The sequence below is a fragment of the Maniola jurtina genome, chromosome 26, assembly GCF_905333055.1.
Source record: "Maniola jurtina chromosome 26, ilManJurt1.1, whole genome shotgun sequence".
In the NCBI taxonomy this organism is placed as follows: domain Eukaryota; kingdom Metazoa; phylum Arthropoda; class Insecta; order Lepidoptera; family Nymphalidae; genus Maniola; species Maniola jurtina.
The window spans coordinates 1,778,049-1,802,630 of NC_060054.1; the positions used below are offsets into that span (position 1 = coordinate 1,778,049).

At 40.5% G+C, this 24,582-nt stretch overlaps 1 protein-coding gene across 3 annotated transcripts in view; it reads left to right on the top strand.

The window, feature by feature from the left end:
* The first annotated feature begins 575 nt into the window (after positions 1 to 575).
* Positions 576 to 24,582, top strand: part of LOC123878471 (putative U5 small nuclear ribonucleoprotein 200 kDa helicase) — a 45,351-nt gene continuing 21,344 nt past the window's right edge. Inside the window, exons 1-22 of one of the 3 annotated variants that reach the window (XM_045925643.1) lie at positions 576 to 750; positions 2,029 to 2,192; positions 4,157 to 4,355; positions 5,604 to 5,715; positions 6,529 to 6,656; positions 7,790 to 7,900; positions 9,067 to 9,183; positions 10,046 to 10,178; positions 11,088 to 11,218; positions 11,479 to 11,668; positions 12,206 to 12,339; positions 12,677 to 12,874; positions 14,295 to 14,439; positions 15,055 to 15,191; positions 16,904 to 17,010; positions 18,781 to 18,898; positions 19,822 to 19,919; positions 20,493 to 20,655; positions 21,014 to 21,191; positions 22,094 to 22,255; positions 22,938 to 23,073; positions 24,030 to 24,261. In XM_045925643.1, coding sequence (XP_045781599.1) covers positions 706 to 750; positions 2,029 to 2,192; positions 4,157 to 4,355; positions 5,604 to 5,715; positions 6,529 to 6,656; positions 7,790 to 7,900; positions 9,067 to 9,183; positions 10,046 to 10,178; positions 11,088 to 11,218; positions 11,479 to 11,668; positions 12,206 to 12,339; positions 12,677 to 12,874; positions 14,295 to 14,439; positions 15,055 to 15,191; positions 16,904 to 17,010; positions 18,781 to 18,898; positions 19,822 to 19,919; positions 20,493 to 20,655; positions 21,014 to 21,191; positions 22,094 to 22,255; positions 22,938 to 23,073; positions 24,030 to 24,261 — 3,138 coding nt within the window. In that variant the 5' untranslated portion in view covers positions 576 to 705. Of the gene's footprint in view, positions 751 to 2,028; positions 2,193 to 2,243; positions 2,340 to 2,669; positions 2,771 to 4,156; positions 4,356 to 5,603; positions 5,716 to 6,528; positions 6,657 to 7,789; positions 7,901 to 9,066; positions 9,184 to 10,045; positions 10,179 to 11,087; positions 11,219 to 11,478; positions 11,669 to 12,205; positions 12,340 to 12,676; positions 12,875 to 14,294; positions 14,440 to 15,054; positions 15,192 to 16,903; positions 17,011 to 18,780; positions 18,899 to 19,821; positions 19,920 to 20,492; positions 20,656 to 21,013; positions 21,192 to 22,093; positions 22,256 to 22,937; positions 23,074 to 24,029; positions 24,262 to 24,582 lie in introns of those variants that run through there. The other 2 variants (XM_045925645.1, XM_045925644.1) reach the window with 2 other exon arrangements.

The window sequence follows — 24,582 nt, forward strand, 5'->3', positions numbered from 1 at the left end:
TAATAATTAACAAAAAAATGCTATTACATAATAATCATTGAAAGTAATACTTTAAAGTTATTTGCCTTAATATAGTATTTAGCAAATCATGTTGTATTTAATATAAATGTTAATTATTTAAAATTACTTGTATATAATTGATTAATTTTTATGATTTTTGAACTGTAATCTGTAGATATATTTTTAGTGAGTGTTGCCAGACTTCAGGTTCTTGCGCGTTTAAAGGTAAAAGAATTTTTTTTATTAAAAATAATAATATAATTAATCATTTCAGCCGCACTAGCTAAATTACTGTCTATATTCAACTTTTTTTTATAAGAATAATAATAAATACATAAAATAAAAACGTATTTATAAGAATAATGTAATTAATTATTGTTAAGGTGCACGAGACGGGTCTGCCCACGAAACACAACTTTAATTTGGTTTCTATCTAATTAATCTATGATAATTTTATGGAACGTTCGCTGGAAAGTTGTTCATTCACAGTAAATTCGGGGAATTTTCTTAATTAAGTCTAGCAATTCTATATTTTAGTAAATTGTCAAAACTCGAAATGTCAAATTAGGTGTCAAATTAGTAAAGATGGCGGTAGCGGCATAACCTCGTTGCATTGTTTTTACGCATTCTCTTTATATTTCATTTGCAGAAAATAATCAAAAAGACATTGGTGAAGTGATTGTGAGTTTTAAATAATCCACCAGCATGGCGGATGCGGCTGCCAGACAGCTGCAATACGAGTACAAAGCTGTAAGTTTATGTTTTCTAACTTTAGGTGTCTGTTGTGCAATATTTCCTAAACTAGATATTTGAAATAGTCATATACTTGTGCCATAGCAAGCTTTAGCCAGTGGACTTATCCTGTGAAATTGGTTTAGGTGGTTTAGCACTATTTGAAGCTTACCAAAAACACCTTAGGTAACACAAATTTCCAATCATTGGACTATATCAAGGTGGACCTAAATGTAGAGTCATTTCAGGGCCTAAACTGTTTAGCTATTAATAGTAGTGATTTCAGTAATCACGGGGAAACCTGTATGCTTGAGAGTTCTTCGTGATGTTGTGGTAAACTATAGCATGATGCCTATACAATCAGGAGACTTATCCTCATTAGTGGGCCTCTACCTGCCTTGTCTTAGATTCATTTTCAATCTATCCATACTAATATTATATTAGTCCGTCTGTCTTCTTGCTTTTCCAGCCTAAAACCCTAACAAATTTTGATAAAATTTGGTACAGAGTTAGTTTACATCCCGGGGACGGACATAGGCATAACTTTTTATCCTGGAAAATCAAAGAGCTGCCATTGGATTCTCAAAGGCTTATCAGTTTAACCAATTTACATGAAATTTTGGTGAAAATGTAGCTTGCACCTTGGAAATTGGCATAGACAACTTTTTATCTCGGAAAAGCAAAGATTTCCCACAGGATTTAATAACCTAAATCTGCAGACGAAGTCGCAGGCATCATCTAGTCTGTAATATGTAGATAAGTTACTTAGCAACATTGTTCTTTGTCAAAATAGACAGGACAATTTTTGCCTAGCAGTTAACAAGTAACAACATTGCTAAGTAACATCTCTGCAGACCACAGATAGATTGAATTTTGAAAATGAGCATTAGTGCTTTTCTTTAACATGGGAAAAAATAGAACTACATTTTCATCATAATAATAAAACTTTTTTTTTCAATCATCTTGTTACATACATACATAAGTAGTATTTGATCTCGATCAATTTGCATGGTAAGCATACACAATGTAAAAAATCAATTCAATTAAATTCACAATTAAGGACAATTAATGATAACCATTTAAACCTATTTTAGTTTAGAGATTGTAAAACTTAATAGTCACTAGTGGTGTGCAGCTCATAGAGGTATAAAAGTACTGCCTACCCTAGTTGTAATAGATCAATACTTATTTTCCATTATGACCTGCCACAAAATAAGTTCACACCTTAAGGCTTACCCTGGCTTTAAACCCTATGCACGCCAATGATAGTCACCAATATTATCATATTGTCTACAGAACTCAAACTTAGTACTCCAAGCAGATGTGAGGCTAATAGAGCGTCGTGGTCGGGATGAGGCAACAGGAGAGGTGTTATCTCTCTCTGGCAAGCTCACTGGCACACGCATGGGCGACCGTACGCAGCGGACCAAGCCTGACAAAGCTGAGGAGAGGAAGGCCAAGTGAGTATATCTACCATTATGATAGGGTATTGGGCTAAAAAAGGAGACAGGAGACTTGCTGTCTCTCTCTGGCAAGCTCACTGGCACTCGCATGGGTGACCGTGCGCAGCGGACCAAGCCTGACAAAGCTGAGGAGAGGAAGGCCAAGTAAGTATATCTACCATTATGATAGGGTATTGGGCTAAAAAAGGAGACAGTAGAGGTGCTATCTCTCTCTGGCAAGCCCACTAGCACATGCATGGGTGACTGTGTGTAGTGTACCAAGTTTGACCAAGCTGAGGAGAGGAAGGCTAAGTGAGTATCTAGCACTATGATAGGGTATTGAACTTAGAGAGGCGACAGGAGAGAGACTCTTTGGCAAGCCCACTGGCACACGCATGGGTGACTGTGTTTAGTGTACCAAGTTTAACCAAGCTGAGGAGAGGAAGGCTAAGTGAGTATCTAGCACTATGATAGGGTATTGGGCTAAGAGAGGCGACAGGAGAGAGGCTATCACTCTCTGGCAAGCTCACTGGCACACGCATGGGCGACCGTGTGCAGCGGACCAAGCCTGACAAAGCTGAGGAGAGGAAGGCCAAGTAAGTATATTTACCATTATGATAGTGTATTGGGCTAAAAAAGGAGACAGGAGAGGTACTATCTCTCTTTGGCAAGCCCACTGGCACACACATGGGTGACTATGTGTAGTGTACCAAGTTTAACCAAGCTGAGGAGAGGAAGGCTAAGTGAGTATCTAGCACTATGATAGGGTATTGGGCTAAGAGAGGCGACAGGAGAGGTGCTATCTCTCTCTGACAAGCTCACTGGCACACGCATGGGTGACTGGGCGCAGCGGACCAAGCCTCACAAAGCTGTGGAAAGGAAGGCCAAGTAAGTATATCTACCATTATGATAGGGTATTGGGCTAAAAAAGGAGACAGGAGAGGTGCTGTCTCTCTTTGGCAAGCCCACTGGCACACGCATGGGTGACTGTGTTTAGTGTACCAAGTTTAACCAAGCTGAGGAGAGGAAGGCTAAGTGAGTATCTAGCACTATGATAGGGTATTGGGCTAAGAGAGGCGACAGGAGAGAGGCTATCACTCTCTGAAAAAGTGAGGAGAGGAAGGCCAAGTGAATATCTAGTAAAAGGATAGGACCAATAAATTTCCACTACTGGATAAAGGTAGGTCCCCTGTAGGTACTTCCACACATCACATGTATCACTGCCTGAGCCCAGAACCAGAACCAGAGTTGTCTGGGGAGGGGAGGGGGGGGGGGGGTCCTTCCATTGTTGAGCTTTCCGGTGCGAGGTCCCCATTCTAGCACCTTAGGACCCCAGTCTATTGGTTTTTTGAACTATGTGCCCTGTGCATGCTCACTTTAGCTTTGCAACCTGCTCAGCTAAGTTGCTTACTCTGGATCTCCTCATTTCTGATTTGATCACATAGTGAAACATAGTTCTCTCCATCTAATCATTGCCTGCTGAGTGACTCTGAGCTTTATCACACTATCACACTTCACACTATCACACTTCACACTATCACACTATCACACTATCACACTATCACACTAATATTATAAAGCCGAAAGTTTGTATGTGTGTGTGTGTGTGTGTGTGTGTGTGTGTGTATGTTTGTTACTCCTTCACGCAAAAACTACCAGACGGATTTGGCTGAAATTTGGAATGGAGATAGATAATATCCTGGATTCGCACATAGGCTATTTTTTATCCTGGAAAATCAAAGAGTTTCCACGGGATTTCGAAAAATCTAAATCCACGCGGGCGAAGCCGCGAGCATCGGCTAGTCTTAATATATAAAACACAAAAAGTATTTCGCCCCATGTTTGACTTTGAAACCAACCCACCAATGTGACTCAAACCGGTTTCATTAGAAAGGCAATAATGCAAAGATGTTTATCAGCATAGTAGCACTCGCCAGATTCGGCTAGTGTTAGCCAAAAATAATAATACTCTTTGGTTCCAGACGCCAGAAGCGTGACGAAGCATCCTATGAACTCTCCAAGTCCAAATCCCGAGTGGCGTGGGCTGATGACACCCCAGCTGGAGTGCTGTATAGACCGAGGGCCCAGCATACAAGACATGCTTATGAACTTCTGCTGGCGTTCATGCAGAGTGCTCTCGGAGACCAGCCCAGGGATATTTTGTGTGGTGCCTGTGATGAGGTATGCAAATATGTACTTCTTTCTTCTTCCAGGCTGAGCAGGTTCTTGGAATCCCTGTCACATCGACTGTCTCCAATCCATTGTGATCACCACCAGTTATACAATTCTGTGTCAATACAATGTTCATGCACACTAAATAATGAAGCCTCAATAGCTCAACGGTTATAGGAGCGGACTGAAATCTGAAGTCGGCGGTTCAAACCCCACCCGTTGCACTATTGTTGTAGCAACTCGCAGCATGGTGGCCCGGCTACATTGGGAGATTAGATCTGCGAGATCTACGATCACGATGTTTCACTTTGAAATAGGCAATGACAGTTATAATGCACGTACGTACCTTATTCTGCCACTTGCACTCGCTGAATTTCCTCCTGGATCCAGGGATTCTTGCTAGGATTATGTTGGTTTTAGTTAGAGACGCGCGCGCGCTGCTTTTTTTCAGCTGCGATATTTTTCGAATGGCCGTTGACCGTGATGTCGGTGACAGATGACAGCACGACGTGCATGACAGCTGATTGAGCTGCGTGCTGTCATTGCACTATTTCGAAGTGTTAATGTCGACGGTACCTCGGTGGCGCGAAATTTTGAAAGTGTAATTATAATCAAGTTACGGTAACGGAACAATTGTCATACCTACTCCTAGCACAAGCTTTACGCCTAGTTGGAGGAGAAAGACCAATGTTAGTCATGATTCAAATGGCTAATATTCTTTTTTTTTTAAAAATGAAGGACTGATGAATGTAAATTAGTGCAAAGATTGCATCCTGGATACTTAAAAAATCAGAGTTGCCAAAGGATTTCAAAAAACACAAATTAAAGCAGAGAAAGTTGCCAGCATCGTCCATTAATAAGTAGCTAACGCCAGGCATATGTAGCAATCAGTGGCGTGCACAGGATTAAAGCCAGGGTAGGCACTAAAGTATGAACTTATTTTCTGGCAGGTCATAATGGAAAATAAGTATTGATTTATTACAACTAGTGTAGGCAGTACTTTTATACCTCTATGAGCTGCACGCCACTGGTAGCAATATGACCCGCATACTACTACTACTACTTGCAAGTTGCTATACCAAAAACTTTCCCACAAATCCCAACAATAACTGTACAAACTTTCAAGGCATAAGTAATGAGATTACTGGATAAGGCTATTTAAAGTTAATACCAAATACATGAAATAAAGTTAGTTGTTTTTGAACTTTTGCTTCATGAATAAAATAACAACAATATCATGATAAATTTGGCTTACAGGTTTTGGTGGTTCTCAAGAATGACAAGTTAAAAGACCCGGAACGGAAGAAGGAAATAGAAATGTTGCTTGGACCCATTCCTGATGAAAGATTCGCACTTTTAGTCAATTTAGGTGAGATTTATAATATCGAGACATCAAACTAAGCTCTAGATAGATAGATAGAACACTTTATTGCACGCAAAAACACATGTAAAGGAACACAAAACAGAAAAAACAATTGTGTGCAAAGGCGGCCTTATTGCTTGGAGCAATCTCTACCAGGCAACCTTTGCTGAAAGGAGAAGTGCTAGTGTTGGATAGTACCAAGTTGCAAGGAATTTACTCTAGTACGCATAATGTCACTTTTACTTGTTTTATTAGCCGCTCTGGATCATTGCAAAGGGTATAAGACCGATTCACACCAATTGCGTATGCAAGTACGTACACGTGACACGTGCGTAGTGACGCGCGTAAACCCGTAGACGTAACTGCACGCATTATGTTCAGGTTACGCAAGCGGTATGTCATTTTTCATACAGTTACATACATTACAACGCAATGGTACGCGCTACGTCTACGCTTACGCAACGCTAACGCAGCCTGTGTAAACGAGCTCTTATCGTTACATATAATGGGGCATGAGGCGGGCCTGCCCGCGAAATTCAAATTTAATTTGGTTTTTTGCAATTTGTAAACTAATGACAACGTAGGCTTATGGTATTTTAATTGCGACAATGGCAGTATCATCCTCACAGGTTTATATAAAATTCTTTACTTGAAAGGGTCCAGTTTAAGAAATTAATTCTAGTATCAACTAGTTTGTGAGAATAGTCGATACTAGAATTAATTTACTAGAATTTCGCAGGCAGGCCCGTCGCTTCCACCTTAACCATATATCATAATTTATCTTTTGAACTTATGAAGTGAAATCTGTCCACTCCACAGGTAAGAAAATAACTGACTTCACAATTAGCACGTCTACGGAAGGCAACACGGAGATAGATGAAACCTATGGCATCAATGTGCAGTTTGAAGAGTCTTCCGAGGAAGATGATGAGGATGCGTATGGCGAGGTATGTCCTACTATACTTACTTTTAGGTTCCATGCATAAAGGCGTCCGTCCGTATGTCTGTCAGCGGTATCTCGTGAACCATAATAGGTAGAGTTAATAAGCACTATACAAATAATAAACAAGTGTAAATAAAAAATTTATAACATCCCCGACAAGTGAAGGTCACAGTAACTAGAAAAGAGCTGATAACTTTCAAACGGCTGAACCAATTTTCTAGGATTATAGCTGAGAACACTCTCGATCAAGAAACCTTTCAAACAAAAAAAAAATTAAATTAAAATCGGTTCATTACTTTAGGAGCTACGATGCCACAGACAGATACACAGATACATACGTCAAACTTATAACACCCCTCTTTTTGGGTCGGGGGTTAAAAATTCAAAATGACCGCCATGCAAATCAAAAATTAATTAAAAAGTACAAATAGTGTGGTTTTGATACTTGACTCCTAACAAAAGGTAGGTAGCAATTTAATACTTAATTTTCTACAAACGGACCCCTAAATCATAAAATGATTTTTATACACCTGCAATTATTATATTATGTATATAAATAACTGGCGCCCACGTATTTGTCCGCGTGGATTAAGGTTCTTTGAAATCCAATGGGAACTCTTTGATTTTCCGGTATAAAAAGTAGCCTTTGTGCCAATCCAGAATATTATCTATCTCCAATCCAAATTTCAGTAAAATCCGTCTAGTATTTTTGTGTGAAAGAGTAACAAATATCCATCCATACATACCAACTTTCGTGTGACTTCGTCTGTGTTGATGTTTGCTGGCGCGCGTGTTGTGCCTTTTTTGGAGTGTTTTTTTTTTTTTTTTTTTGTTAGAAGTGGCCGGGTTTTGTGTTTTGCTGGTGTTTATTGGTGGTGAAACTGACTGGGAAGCGCTCTAAAGGGGTGCCGCGCGTGTGTCGGCGAGTGCCGGCACAGACGAGGTCCATACTTATATAGTTTCCCTAACTTGTGAATAACTACAAACTTGACATTGGCTAATCTTTGTAAAAAAGCCAGACGAGAGAGAAAAAAAACTTTCGTGTTTAAAATATTAGTAGGATCTATCGGCGGTTCGCGGGTAGTAGTCGGGTCTTAGTGCTGTTTAACTTCATCTTGTTTGTTTGTTTGTGTGTAGGTTCGTGATGAGGACAAGGAGGAAGGCGACGCGACAGATAACGAGGAGGGCAAAGAGAGCTCGGGCGAAGACAGCGACGGCGAGGGGAAGAAGAACGCCATACACGCCAATGTGAGCCATTTTTTTATTATTATAAAAAACCGGCTAAGTGCGAGTCAGACTCGCGCACCGAGGGTTCCGTATATCGGGTATTTTTTCTGACATTTTGCATGATAACTCAAAAACTATTATGCAAAAAAAAAAACTGCTTTAGAATATATAGATACAGAAAACCATTTCATACAATAATCCATTTGGTATTCAATCTTTCATGGAAAATTGAAACGAATTTTAATAATTTTTTTTTGTGATGTAACCTCATATTGACGGTTTTCGGATGTTTTCCTTTACTTGTGCTGTAAGACCTACCCACCTGCCAAATTTCATGATTCTAGATCAAGGGGAAGTGCCCTATAGGTTTTCTTGATAGACGCAACAGACGGACAGACACAACAAAGTGATCCTATAAGGGTTCCATTTTTCCTTTTGAGATACGGATCCCTAAAAATAGTGAGCAAACGAGCAGGCGGGTCAACTAAGTGATTACCGCCGCCCATGAACATTTGCAGATTTAGCCAAAAAACAAGCCAAATAGAATATTTTAAAAAAATACAAGTCTACTTTTGTAATTTTTTTAGTACCATAGTCCCTGGGAAACCAAGGTATGGAATTAAATTCTTATTTTTAGTTCAGTAAATATGTAAGGAATAATTAGATGCCCTCCGAAAAAAGACCTACCGTAATTTGACATAATGTATCGTTAGGGGGGCATGTCAAGAGGTCACAGGAAAAATAAAAAGGTCGCTCTGATTGCTGATTTTGAGAAATTCAAAAATGAATAAAAAAATTTGGAAATGCTTTTTTCTTGGAAACTATTGGTTTTAGGAAAAAGTTTTTTAAATAAAAATGTAGAAGGCATTGCGAACTATATTTTTTGTCATTGAAGTGACGTCATCCGACTTGAAATACAAAAAGTAGAGGGCACTAATGGATCAAAAAAGTGTTTCAACGCTATTTTCGATAGGAAAAAATGATTTTTTTATAATAATGTAAATTGAAAAGTTGTTTGTCACAAAATTAGCTACAACTTTTATTTAAACAAATTTTTTATAAAACTTACCGTTCTCGAGGTACAGGTGAAAAAGTGCAACGGAGCACAGCTAACGGTTCGGGCACAGATTACGGTAGGTCTTTTTTCGGAGGGCAATTTGCAAATTGACTGAACTATTTGTTTTCAGTTGTCAGAAGAACAGTCTCAGAAGCGTAGAGACACAATCCTGCACCCCATGGACATAGACGCTTACTGGCTCCAAAGGAGACTATCCAGACATTTCCCTGACGCTATGGTCTCACAGGTGAGCTGTTAGATTAAAAGATTTAAAAAAAAAGGGCTGACGGACAGACAACAAGCTTTGAGTACACCACAATCCCCACGATTTTTGTAAACCTGTAATTTTTAAAAGCTCGCAATAATAATAATAATATCTTTATTTTCTCAAGCAACAAAGGCCCACAATATTATGTTAGTAACCATCTTAACCTATGTTAGTAACTAAATTATAATGTAGTGTATATTAGTAAGAAACTTATTCTATGTTAGTTAATATGTATAATTAATATACTTATTAACTTATGCAGACATCCAGTGCGCTTTGAGAGCGCTGTCTTGTCTGTCTGCTATCACCTTCAGGATAATGTTGTTTTTTTTTTGCAATGTATTGCAAAAAAAAGCATGAGTGATGCTAGAGGTCAACGAACATTGCATAGATAGGTGCCACGGGGTCAATATCGCGTGGTAGGCGGGACATTGACCCCGACTTTTGCACGCATTGATTGCGGGTTCGAGATGTATAAGCCAAAATAGCGAAATTCAACATTTTAGGTCTCAACATTTTAGGTTTCAACATTATAAGAATTCAACATATAGAGCCTCAATAGCTCAACCGGCAAAGGAGTGGACTGAAAACCGAAAGGTCGACGGTTCAAACCCCGCCCGTTGCACTATGTCGTACCTACTCCTAGCACAAGCCTGACGCTTAGTTGGAGAGGAATATTAGTCATTTAACATGGCTAATATTCTTTAAAAAAAGAAGCCCTGAAAGAGATATTGGTACTGGATTGGTTTCAGGTACTATAATAATAGTGCTAAGTATTTGCCAGCGTTCTAATTACATCCTGTACATATGTGGATTTTGTGTATGTATTTTTTCTCCGCAGGCGAAATCTTCTGAAGTTCTCAGAGCTTTGTCGGACGCAGCGGACGACAGAGACCTGGAGAATAGACTAGTGTTGCTGCTCGGGTATGACTGCTTCGACCTCGTCAAAGTGCTGAACAAGTACCGATATACCAGTGAGTTTTCCATTATTATAAACTAGCTGACGCCCGCGACTTCGTCCGCGTGGATTTAGGTTTTTCGAAATCCCGTGGGAACTCTTTGATTTTCCGGGATAAAAAGTAGCCTATGTGCTAATCCAGGATAATGTCTATCTCCATTCCGAATTTCAGCCAAATCCGTCCAGTGGTTTTTGCGTGAAGGAGTAACAAACATACACACACACACACATAAAAACTTTCGCCTTTATAATATTAGTGTGATGCGAAAGTGTGTCTGTCAGTCTGCTAGCTTTTCACGGCTAAACAGTTAAACTGATTTTGATGTAATTTGGTACAGAGTTAGCTTACACACCGAGAAGGACATAGGCTACTTTTTATCCCGGAAAATCAAAGAGTTCCCATGGCATTCTTAAAGTCCTATCCGTTCAACCGATCTATATGAAAGGCATAGAGTAGCTTGCGTCCCGGAAATCATAGAGTTCCCACGGGATTTAAAAAAACACCTAAATCCACGCGGATGAAGTCGCGGGCATCATCTAGTTTTATTATTGTTTTTAACCCCCAACCCAAAAAGAGGGATGTTATAAGTTTGACGTTTGTATCTGTGTAGGCATACAGATACACAGATACACAGCTACGATGCCACAGACTGATACACAGATACACAGACGTGTGTGTATCTGTGTATCAGTCTGTGACATCGTAGCTCCTAAACTAATGAACCGATTTCAATTTAGTTTTTTGTTTGAAAGGTGGCTTGATCGCGAGTGTTCTTAGCTATAATAGTCGAAGAAAATCGATTCAGCCGTTTGAAAGTTATCAGCTCTTTTCTAGTTCTCTTATACAGGTTTTTGTGTTGAGGGTTTTTTAAATTTTGATTTATTACTTCAGTCCTCACTGATTGCCAATTTTTTTTTTTACTAGTCTTGTACTGCACGAAGCTCGCGTCGTCTCAGTCTGAAAGCGAACGAGCGTCCATTAGAGAAGAGATGTCAAGACAACCGCACCTGCAGAAGATTCTGGCACAACTGGACACTGGCAAAGGGGATGACGAGGTATGCTTTCTTTTAATTCATAGACTAGTGTTTGGCTGCAATCAGACCTGCTGGCAAACGATGTTGAACCCTTCTGTATCTGCTTAGGGGTTGAATTTTCAAAAATCCATTTTAGCCAGTGTCTACGTCACAATAGCTATCTGCATGCCAAATTTCAGCCTGATCCGTCCAGTAGTGTGAGCTGTGCGTTAATAGATCTATCAGTGAGTCATATTTTCTAGATTGCAAGTTTTTTTTTTAAATATTACTTTCGTTCATAGACTATGGAGCAGTCGGAGCAACCGCGCAAGCGTCACAAGTCGGGCCAGGAGCCCGCCGCCTGGGGCGGAACCGTGGGCGGCGCCAGGAAGGTGCTACAACTCGAGGAACTAGTGTTTGCGGCGGGCGCTCACTTCATGGCCAACAAGCGGTGCCAGCTGCCGCCCGGCTCCTTCAGGAAACAACGGAAAGGTTCGTGGAACATCATAGAAGCTGTTGTCTATTACGTAGAACGTCAATCCTCATTTGGATCCAAGTGAGGATAGGCAGATTGCCAAAAAGTGTCTGTTCTTTTCATATTACTATAGCAAGAAGAGAATGTGAATACTCTAAAATTATGTTGCCATCAGAATTATTAATTGCTTAAAAAAGCTACGCACTGGGAAATGCCCGGGATCGAACCCGAATAGGGGGCGGACGTGTTAACCACTAGGCTGTCACAGCTCAAAAAAGTGCCTGGTGCACTACGACCGCCCGTTGTGCCAGATCCTTTTTTCCACGCACATGCAAACTGTGAAATCAGCTCCCATCGGCGGTGTTCCCACTAGATTACAACATGGGGTTATTCAAGGGGCGGACCAACAAATTCCTGAAAGGCCGGCAACGCATCGGCGGTTCCTCTGGTGCTACGATGTTCATAGGCGGCGGTAATCACTTAACATCAGGTGACCCGCCTGCTCGTTTTGCTCGCAATTTTTTTTAAAATGTAGAATTGATTTATTCTCTCAGGTTATGAAGAAGTCCACGTCCCGGCGTTGAAGCCCAAACCCTTTGAGGAAGATGAGACCCTGTTGCCGATAGAGAAGCTGCCCAAATATGTTCAACCCGCTTTCGAAGGATTCAAGACCTTGAACAGGATACAGGTATGGTTAAGAATAAAATTATATAACTTCACTTTCACCTCACTCACTTTCACATCACTAACTTTCACTTCATTTTCACATACTCACTTACTTTCACTTTTCATTAAGTCTGTAAATAAATAAAGGACTAGCTTATGCTCGCGACTTTGTCCGTGTGGGCTATACAAATTTCAAGCCCCTGCTTTACCCCTTTAGGGATTGAATTTTTCAAAGTCCTTTCTTAGCATGCCAAATTTTAGCCCGATCCGTCCAGTAGTTTTTGCGTGATTGAGTAACAAACATCCACACTTTCACCTTTATAATATTATTAGGATAAATAGTATATTGTTTCTTACAGAGTCGGATATCCAAAGCAGCTTTAGAAACAGACGAGAATCTGTTAGTATGTGCACCCACAGGCGCGGGCAAGACGAACGTAGCGCTGCTCAGTATACTGCGCGAGGTGGGCAAGCACGTCAACGACGACGGCACGGTCAACGTGCACGACTTCAAGATGATCTATGTCGCGCCCATGAGGTCACTGGTACAGGAGATGGTGAGTTGAATAGGTATAGAAACAGACGAGAATCTGTTAGTATGTGCACCCACAGGCGCGGGCAAGACGAACGTAGCGCTGCTCAGTATACTGCGCGAGGTGGGCAAGCACGTCAACGACGACGGCACGGTCAACGTGCACGACTTCAAGATGATCTATGTCGCGCCCATGAGGTCACTGGTACAGGAGATGGTGAGTTGAATAGGTATAGAAACAGACGAGAATCTGTTAGTATGTGCACCCACAGGCGCGGGCAAGACGAACGTAGCGCTGCTCAGTATACTGCGCGAGGTGGGCAAGCACGTCAACGACGACGGCACGGTCAACGTGCACGACTTCAAGATGATCTATGTCGCGCCCATGAGGTCACTGGTACAGGAGATGGTGAGTTGAATAGGTATAGAAACAGACGAGAATCTGTTAGTATGTGCACCCACAGGCGCGGGCAAGACGAACGTAGCGCTGCTCAGTATACTGCGCGAGGTGGGCAAGCACGTCAACGACGACGGCACGGTCAACGTGCACGACTTCAAGATGATCTATGTCGCGCCCATGAGGTCACTGGTACAGGAGATGGTGAGTTGAATAGGTATAGAAACAGACGAGAATCTGTTAGTATGTGCACCCACAGGCGCGGGCAAGACGAACGTAGCGCTGCTCAGTATACTGCGCGAGGTGGGCAAGCACGTCAACGACGACGGCACGGTCAACGTGCACGACTTCAAGATGATCTATGTCGCGCCCATGAGGTCACTGGTACAGGAGATGGTGAGTTCAATACGTGTGCAAGTGGAAAAAATTCAAAATTCAAAATATTTTAATTCAATTAAACTTTTACAAGTACTTTTAAATCGTCGTAATGCATTTGCCACTGGTTATATTATACTAGCTTATACCCGCGACTTCGTTCGCGTGGATGTAGGTTTTTTAAAATTCCCGTGGGAACTCTTTGATTTTCCGGGATAAAAAGTATGTGCTAATCCAGGGTATAATCTATCTCCATTCTAAATTTCAACCCAATCCGTCCAGTAGTTTTTGCGTGAAGGAGTAACAAACATACACACACACACACACACACACATACAAACTTTCTCCTTTATAATATTAGTGTGATTGGCATAATATTTTATATCAAATCTTTGAAAAGAGCAACCGCCGAGTTTCTTGCTGGTTCTTCTCAATAGGAAAGGCATTCCGAACCAGGGGTAGATGCTCTTGACGATTCAAAATTACTTGTCAAAGTCTAATTGAATGAAAATATTTTGAATTTTGTCAGATATCCCACGACACTTCACCTCCTTCCAAATTGTGCCTATATTTTGTTGAGCTTTGTATGTGTTTTTCTGTACTAATTTTGTGGTGTACAATAAAAGTATATTCATTCATTCATTCATTCACTTCATGGCGTTTTTGTCCACAGGTGGGCAACTTCAGCAAGCGGCTAGCGGCTTACAACATGAAAGTCTCAGAACTGACCGGGGACCACCAACTGACGAGAGAACAGATAGATGCGACCCAACTCATCGTTTGTACGCCTGAGAAGTGGGACATTATCACGAGAAAAGGTATGTGTTGAGAGTATTAACTATACTCTACCCGCGGGAACAAGCTAGTATAGCGCTCTCTCTGTTACGTAATCCCATACAAATGATAGAGACAAATATCTCAGTTACCATTTTGAGTCAGCAACCAATCACAAACGAAACTGTGTGTTCTAATTGAATTTGATCCAATATATCTGCTCCGTACCTCAAAAGGGAAAACGGATAGGATCACTTTGTCATTTGTCTGTCTGTTTGTCTGTCCGTCTGTCTGTCCGTCCGTCCGTCCGTCTGTCGTGTCTGTCAAGAAAACGTATAGGGTACTTCCCGTTGACGTAGAATCATAAAATATGGCATGTCATGGTAGGTCTTATTACTTATAGCATCACAAAAAAAAATTTAATGTTTTCATGAATAAAGTATAATAAAGTGGGGTATCATATGAAAGAGCTTTACATGAACATTCTAAAACAGATTTTTATTTATTTTTATGCATTATTAGTTTTTGATTTAACGTGTCGGAAAAAATACCCAAGTATGGGACCCTTACCATGGACCCTATGGTACACGAGTCTCGCACTTAGCCAGTTTTTTTTTTCTTAAATTTTTATTTCATAATATTAATTTATTTACCAACAGGTGGTGAAAGATCTTTCACAAACCTGGTGCGTCTGATCATCATCGATGAAATACACTTGCTTCACGATGAAAGAGGACCTGTTTTGGAAGCTTTGGTCGCAAGAACACTGCGTACAGTGGAACATACGCAGGAGGAGGTAAATATAGACCTTGTTACATTAGGCTTTGGGTTGAAAATAGAATAACTAAATTCACTTGCTTCACGATAAAAGAGGACCCGTGTTAGAAGCTTTAGTTGCAAGGACGCTGGACCGTGGAACATATTCAAGAAGAGGTAAAAATAAACCTTATTGTATTAGACTTTAGGTAGAAAATAGAATAAAGAAACTATTTTGCTTCATGATGAAAGAGGACCCGTCTTAGAAGCTTTGGTCGCAAGGACGCTGCGTACAGTGGAACATACGCAGGAGGAGGTAAATATAGACCTTGTTGCATTAGGCTTTAGGTTGAAAATTGAACAACTAAATTCACTTGCTTCACGATAAAAGAGGACCTGTGTTAGAAGCTTTAGTTGCAAGGACGCTGGACCGTGGAATATATTCAAGAAGAGGTAAAAATAAACCTTATTGTATTAGACTTTAGGTAGAAAATAGAATAAAGAAACTATTTTGCTTCATTATGAAAGAGGGCCCGTCTTGGAAGCTTTGGTTGCAAGGACGCTGCGTACAGTGGAACATACGCAGGAGGAGGTAAATATAGACCTTGTTGCATTAGGCTTTGGGTTGAAAATAGAATAACTAAATTCACTTGCTTCACGATAAAAGAGGACCTGTGTTAGAAGCTTTAGTTGCAAGGACGCTGGACCGTGGAACATATTCAAGAAGAGGTAAAAATAAACCTTATTGTATTAGGCTTTAAGTTGAAAATAGAATAACTAAATTCACTTGCTTTACGATAAAAGAGGACCTGTGTTAGAAGCTTTAGATGCAAGGACGCTGAACCGTGGAACATACTCAAGAAGAGGTAAAAATAAACCTTATTGTATTAGACTTTAGGTAGAAAATAGAATAACTGAATTCACTTGCTTCACGATGAATGAGGACCTGTGTTAGAAGCTTTAGTTGCAAGGACGCTGGACCGTGGAACATATTCAAGAAGAGATAAAAATAAACCTTATTGTATTAGACTTTAGGTAGAAAATAGAATAACTGAATTCACTTGCTTCACGATGAATGAGGACCTGTGTTAGAAGCTTTAGTTGCAAGGACGCTGGACCGTGGAACATATTCAAGAAGAGATAAAAATAAACCTTATTGTATTAGACTTTAGGTAGAAAATAGAATAACTGAATTCACTTGCTTCACGATGAAAGAGGACCTGTGTTAGAAGCTTTAGTTGCAAGAACGCTGCGTACAGTGGAACATACTCAGGAGGAGGTAAATATAGACCTTGTTGCATTAGGCTTTAGGTTGAAAATTAAACAACAAAGCACACTTGCTTCGCGATGAAAAAAGTCGCGAGTTAGAATATAGGCATTATTGTGTTTAGCTTAAGGTTCAAAATAGAATAAAGAAATACACTTGCTTCATGATGAAAGAGGGCCTATCTTAGAAGCTTTTTCAGTTAGTCACATTGTCCTATTTCGGGTTCCGTACTAACGGGCCCCTATTACTAAGCACCTGCTGTCCGTCTATCTGTCTGTCAGTATGTCAGCAGGCTGTATCTAATGAACTGTAATAGGTAGTGATGAAATTTTCTCAGAATGCCTATTTCTGTTGTCGTTATTAAAAATTTCAAAATGACCGCCGTGAAAAAAAGTTTCATATCTTGTGTGATGGTACGGAACCCTTCGTGTACGAGTCCGACTCGAACTTGGCCGGTTTTTTTATAATTATGGATTATTTCCTAGGTTCGCCTCATCGGTCTCTCAGCCACGCTGCCGAACTACACAGATGTTGCTGCCTTTTTGAGGGTCAAGCCTGAAAAGGGGCTGTTCTACTTTGACAACTCCTTCAGGTGAATATCCGATTCCGTTTTTAACCCCCGACCCAAAAAGAGGGGTGTTATAAGTTTGACATGTGTATCTGTGTATCTGTCTGTGGCATCGTAGTTCCTAAACTAATGAACCGATTTTAATTTAGTTTTTTTTATTTGAAAGGTGGCTTGATCGAGAGTGTTCTTAGCTATAATCCAAGAAAATCGGTTCAGCCGTTTGAGAGTTATTAGCTCTTTTCTAGTTTTCTTGTAGAAAAGAAGGTTAGATAACCGTTAGGTTCATAATATTATGTCAATTGACAAATGTCAAGCTGTCAAGATGGATGTTGCCTTGATACATAATTATTTATTTGAAAATGATGTTTTAGAAAACTCAGATACTTTGGATCGTAGGCGCTGTAGGCGCAGAATAGTCCAAGAAAATCGGTTCAGCCGTTTGAAAGTTATCAGGTCTTTTCTAGTTACTGTAACCTTCACTTGTCGGGGGTGTTATAAATTTTTAATTTACACTTGTAATTTATTTGGATCAAAGATTGTACAATTATGGCCATGACGACTACACTGCGAACCCCCATTTTTATCCCTTTAAAGGTTGGATTTTCAAAAATTCTTAGCGGATGTCTATATCATATAGCTATCTTCATGCTTTTTAGCTTGATCCGTCCAGTAATTTGAACTGTCCGTTGATAGATCAGTCAGTCAGTTTTGTTTAAGGTAGTTTAGTTAGTTTTGAATAACTAGCTTATGCCCGTGACTTCGTCCGCGTGGACTACACAAATTTCAAACCCCTATTTTACCTCCTTTGAGGTTGAACTTTCAAAAATCCTTTCTTAATGGATGTCTATCACACTAATATTATAAAGGAGAAAGTTTGTATGTGTGTATGTGTATGTTTGTTACTCCTTCATGCAAAAACTACTGGACGGATTGGGCTGAAATTTAGAATGGAGATAGATTATACCCTGGATTAGCACATAGGCTACTTTTTATCCCGGAAAATTATAGAGTTCCCACGGGATTCTTAAAAAAACCTACATCCACGCGAACGAAGTCGCGGGTATCAGCTAGTACGTCATAATATCTATGTCGAGATGGCAATCGGTGTATGAAGCGGGGGGATGCCCCGCATACCCGCACGGCACCCACCCTATCCCGCACCGTTGCGTGAAATGAAATGAAATGATTCTTTATTTTGCGAAATGTGAGTAACAATGATGGTAGGTATATTGACAGGTCCTTGGTCATTCACATTTTGCCATTTGTGTATGGCGTGCAAAATATATAGTTAGACTTTTAATTACAATAAATAACCAATAAAAAATAAGAATATTAATTGAGATTGAAATGACCACGCGACCCATGACAGTGAGATGTTACAGTTGGTTAGGTACACCAGTTCATTATTCTAACAATTACAATATGAAAGTGTCCTTCCTAGTCATTAATAGAAATGCGTAATCAAAAATCAATAATATGTGAGTGCGGGGTCCTTCCACTCCGATTGCCACTTCGACCAGTTGCGTACTATATTTGCATCCCAAACTTTAGTCCCATCCGTAAATTTGAGCTGTCAATAGATCAGTCAGTCAGTCATATGCTCAGTGAGCTGTGCGTTTATAGATCAGTCAGTCAGTCATATGCTCAGTGAGCTGTGCGTTTATAGATCAGTCAGTCAGTCATATGCTCAGTAAATTGAGCTGTGCGTTTATAGATCAGTCAGTCAGTCATATGCTCAGTAAATTGAGCTGTGCGTTTATAGATCAGTCAGTCAGTCATATGTTTGTGTTTCAGGCCAGTGGCGCTAGAACAGCAGTACATCGGTGTGACAGAGAAGAAAGCGCTGAAGAGGTTCCAGGTCATGAACGACATCGTCTATGAGAAGGCGATGGAGCATGCAGGGAGGAACCAGGTAAATATACTTACTAGATATCGAAGGCTCCGAGTCCGTTCAGATATCCCTCATACTGTATGCAGAACACTGTAACCAGAACGGTAGTTTTTTACGCGGGGAAATCCTTAAGTCTCATGGGTTATGTCGGACTCTTACCGACTAAAACCACTCGGCTTACCGTCTCATTCATTGTTGCTGGGCACAGGGACACGAACTATACAACTGCGACCCAGCTAACGGCGCCCGCCAAGGCAGGCCCAGCTGTGGGATTAAAAAGGTCCCCAACACAGTTTAAGGCTCGCCGGAAACAAGGGCTTGCCTTCCAACTCGAGGACCTATTTATAATAGTTATTATTATACTACCTTAACACAATCCAATGCTAATAACCATTTGCCTTATCTTGTAGTTTTAGTGTTAGTATTTTTCAAACCTGCATTGTATAGCGTGCAAAACTCGGATCAATGCCCCACCTACGACGCGGCATTGACTTCGAGTGACCTATTTACGGAACATACGTTGATCTCTAGCCTCAGTCAGGTGTTTTATATACAATATAAATAACTTTTAAAAAATACAGGACTTTTTAAATATTTTTTATGGTATCTCTTACCAGTAATCAATAATATCATCTGTCTTCGTTTTTGCTAGCGTTCTGGTTACACCCTGTAGATAGGATTTTCCTCTCTCGTCTGGCTTTACAAAGATTAGCCAATGTCAAGTGTGTAGTTATTTGTAACAAGTTAGTTAAACTATACAAGTATGGACCCCGTCTGTGCCGGCGCTCGCCGACACACGCACGGCACCCGCTTAGAGCGCTTTCCAGTCAGTTTTAACAAAAAAAAAAAACACTCCAAAAAGGCCGAGCACGCCCACCAGCTAACACCGACACAGACGAAGTTCCTTAGATAAGATAGTTTCTAATGTATTCTTTTCCTTACAGATTCTAGTGTTTGTACATTCGCGTAAAGAGACGGGGAAAACTGCGCGTGCCATTCGAGATATGTGCCTTGAGAAAGACACGCTTGGACAGTTTCTTAGGTAACTATTGTATTGAATATTTGTAACAAAACAAACACAGTTTGTTAGAATAGAATAGATTTTTATTCAAGTAGACTTTTACAAGTGGTTTTGAATCGTCAAATAATTTACCACTGGTTCGGAATGCCGTTCCAACCGAGAAGAACCAGCAATAAACTCGGCGGTTGCTCTTTTGAAAGGTTTGATATTCAAAATTCAAAATATTTTTATTCAATTAGACTTTTACAAGTTCTTTTGAATCGTTAATAGCATCTACCACTGGTACGGAATTTGATATACAATATTATGCCATATATAAAAGCAATTGAAGTCCTGCGCATTGCTGGAGCGAATTGCAGGTCAAATCCACGCTCTTTTACCATTTACATAATCTTCGATTGTATAATATGCTTTTCTCAGGAGCATATTTTTAATAGATTTTTTGAACCTGTGTTAAGGCAAGTCCAAAATCGATTGAGGAATTTTGTTATAAAAGATTATACCCATTCCCACAAATGACTTTTGGACCTTCCTGAGGCGGAGTGTAGGAATGTAGGAGTATATACAATGTTATGCCATGTATTTATTTTACAGGGAAGGCTCAGCAAGCGTGGAGGTCCTCCGAACAGAAGCGGAGCAAGTCAAGAATCCAGAATTACGTGAACTGCTCCCGTACGGGTTCGCCATACATCACGCGGGCATGAGTCGAGTGGACAGGACCCTGGTCGAAGATCTGTTTGCTGATAGGCATATACAGGTGAATCCACTTGTCATAATTCGTAAATAAAAAAATATCGGATATTGAGGACACTTTTAAAATTATAAAATTTGAGTAGGGGTCATAAAACGTCATTCAGGGGTTGTCAAAAAAAAAGGAGCAGAGAATTTAAGTAGGGTCATCGTAAATCTTTTAGGGGTCTCTTATGAGTTGTCAACTCGTCAAAAGTTCAAAGAAGTCTGAAATCTAATAAAAAGTGGCCTCTGAAATCTAAAAATTGAACAAAGGGTTCTTGAAATTTACACAACAAGCGATCACAAAAATAAAGGGGTTATGAATACAAATTAGGAGTCATCAAAATTCGAATAGGGGTCGTCAAGAATTCGTTTGATTCCAGGTGCTGGTGTCGACAGCAACCCTAGCCTGGGGTGTTAACCTCCCCGCCCACACGGTCATCGTCAAGGGAACACAGGTGTACAGCCCTGAGAAGGGCAGGTGGAGCGAGCTGGGCGCTCTTGACGTGCTGCAGATGCTGGGGAGAGCGGGGCGACCGCAGTACGACACTAAGGGAGAGGGTGAGTAGGGCACTATAGTACACACTACACAGGTGTACAGTAGTAGTGCACTATAGTACACAGATGTACACTAGTAGTGCACTATAGTACTCAGGTGTACAGTAGTAGTGCACTATAGTACACAGGTGTACAGTAGTAGTGCACTATAGTACACAGGTGTACAGTAGTAGTGCACTATAGTACACAGGTGTACAGTAGTAGTGCACTATAGTACTCAGGTGTACAGTAGTAGTGCACTATAGTACACAGGTGTACAGTAGTAGTGCACTATAGTACACAGGTGTACAGTAGTAGTGCACTATAGTACACAGGTGTACAGTAGTAGTGCACTATAGTACACAGGCATACAGAACTAGGGGAAATGCTTCACGATTAAAAGCTATGGTTTTTTTAGCACTTGGTATCACCTGGTGGTAACTGAAGATGCATTCTGTCCAATCAGTAGCGATTGTTTAGTGTGTAGTCGTCATCCTAGATGGCACCAGTTGTAAGTTAACGTGCGCTATAATTTTATGCCCCAGAACATGTATTAGAAGAATAAGTGTAAAAGAAGTGTCAGCCTTTAGAACTATGTTCGGTGCGGTATTTTAGCAACCTATATTATATTGAGCTTAGTTACATTTAAGTTCAATGCGAAGTTTAGTGCAGTTTCATTCAAAGGACCTGAGTTTGAGAGAAGTCGTTTTTCTCCAGTCTAAAAAGCTTTCTGAGGTTGTACTTGTGGCGCCATCTAATTTGTTCTTTCTAAGTTATTATATCTTAAGCTTGCTGTCCTGTCTACAAGGGTCCCAAATTGTGCCTGCCTATGTTTTTGTTTTGCATTTTATGTGTTTTTTCTGTAGTAATGTTGTATTGTACAATAAGAGTATATTCATTTATTCAATATTTTTGTTCTTTCCCAGGTATTTTGATCACCAACCACTCCGAGCTGCAGTATTACCTGTCCCTGCTGAACCAACAGTTGCCCATCGAGTCCCAGCTGGTGGGCAAACTACCGGACATGCTCAATGCGGAGATAGTTCTGGGCTCAGTCCAGAGCGTGAGGGATGCAGTCACTTGGCTAGGTAATTCACTTTCCCAGGTATTCTGATCACCGACCACTCCGAGCTGCAGTATTACCTGTCCCTGCTGAACCAACAGTGCCCATCGAGTCCCAGCTGGTAGGCAAACTAGCGGACATGCTCAACTCAAAAAAGCCTTTCCTACCGAGAAGAACCAGCAAGAAACTCAGCGGTTGCTCTTTTCAAAAATTTGATATGTAATATTATGCCATGTATAAAAATAATTGAAGTCCCGCGCATTGCTGGAGCGAGCTGTAGGTCAAATCCACGCTCTTTTATCATTTACATAATCTTTGATTGTATATGCTATTCTCAGGAGCATAGTTTTATCAGCAACTAGCTGATGCCCGCGACTTCGTTCGCGTGGATGTAGGTTTTTTAAAAATCCTGTGGGAACTCTTTGATTTTCCGGGATAAAAAGTAGCCTATGTGCTAATCCAGGGTATAATCTATCTCCATTCTAAATTTCAGCCCAATCCGTCCAGTAATTTTTGCGTGAAGGAGTAACAAACATACACACACACACATACAAACTTTCTCCTTTATAATATTAGTGTGATGCGAAGATAATGCTGGGCTCCGTCCCGAATCACTTTCCCAGACATTCTGATCACCAACCACAATTTCAACATTAACTCTAACGGCACTTTAGAAGTTTCCACCTCAATAAAACTTTTGTCCCCAGGTTACACATACTTATACATAAGAATGCTTCGACAACCAGCACTGTACGGGGTCTCTCCGGAAAAGTTGCAAGAAGATAATCTGTTGGAGCTGCATCGAGCTGACCTGATACACACCGCTGCCAGCTTGTTGGACAAGTAAGTAGCTTCATTCTATCAGTTTACGAAAAAGCTTTATTTAGGGTTCCGTACCTCAAAAGAAAAAAGAAAAAAGGAACCCTTTTTCAAAATAATATTAGCCAGGTTCAACATCCGTACTAATATTATATTAATATGATATAATAAACTGGAAAACTGAACTGCTATTTGGAATTTACAAGATATCTAAGATGAAATAAATCTTTGGTAAAAACAGACAGCCTTTTTATTTCGGTGCCACACAGAGAAAGGCACGAGAAAGGAGCGACTGTTACAATGGTAGCCACAGAACATAATTGCTATACACGATGACATGTCACAGAGTAAAGCAGAGAATGCGTTCATATTTTAACATAATATTATAAATGCGAAAGTGTGTCTGTCTGCTACCTTTTCACGGCCCAACAATGTAACCGATTCTGACGAAATTTAGTACAGAGTTAGCTTATATCCCGGGGATGGAAATAGGCTACTTTTTATCCCGGAAAATCAAACAGTTCCCACGGGATCTATAAAAATCTAAATCTACGCGGACGAAGTCGCGGGTATCCTCTAATTACTAATATTCCCCTTTCGACGTCCAACTATGCGTAAAGCTTATACTAAGAGTAGATACGACAATAGTGCAAAGGATGAACGATTTGTTGTCATCCGTGAGAATATCTCAGATGTGCCTCGGATTTAAATCGGACATGATGTAGATATGTCTAAGATGTCTACTGAAATAGCTTGGATATAAGATCAGAGATCAGATTAGTGCGTAACCAATATGCGAGATCGGGTCAGAGTTTTTTTATCCGTATTTTCCGGACTCTGATCGGATGAGTGCATGACAATTTCGACCATCAAAAAGAGTACAATTGTACCTACTTTAAATAAATGATTTTGACTTTGACTTTGACATTCTAACTGTTAAAGTCGGGTAAAAAGTACTAACATTAGCAATATTTTTCCAGAGCCGGCCTAATAAAATATGAACGCAAATCCGGACACTTCCAAGCGACGGAACTAGGTCGCATCGCCTCCCACTACTACTGCACCTACGAAACCATGCAGAGCTACAACCAACTGCTGAAGCCGACTCTTGCTGAAATAGAGTTGTTCAGGGTTTTCTCCCTCTCGTCGGAGTTCAAGCACATCGCTGTAAGAGATGAAGAGAAGTTGGAATTGCACAAATTGATGGAGAGGGTAAGAGATGTTTTATTCCTATTTGATAAGGTAAGTTTTACCTTTTTAAAAACCTTAAAACAGTGGATTGACGTCCATTGTCGGTTTTTATATGAGTGGTACTCCAAACTACGCAGTTACAACCAATTACTGAAACTGACTATTAGAAATTGAGTTGTTCAGAGTTCTCTCTCTCCCTCCCTCTCCCCCCCCCCCCCTCCCTCCCCCTCTCTCCCTTTCCCCCCCTCCTCTCTTTATATTAAGTGGTACTCCAAACTATACAGTTACAGCCGATTGCTAAAGCTGACTCTAGCCAAAAAAGAGTGAAAATAGAATCCATGC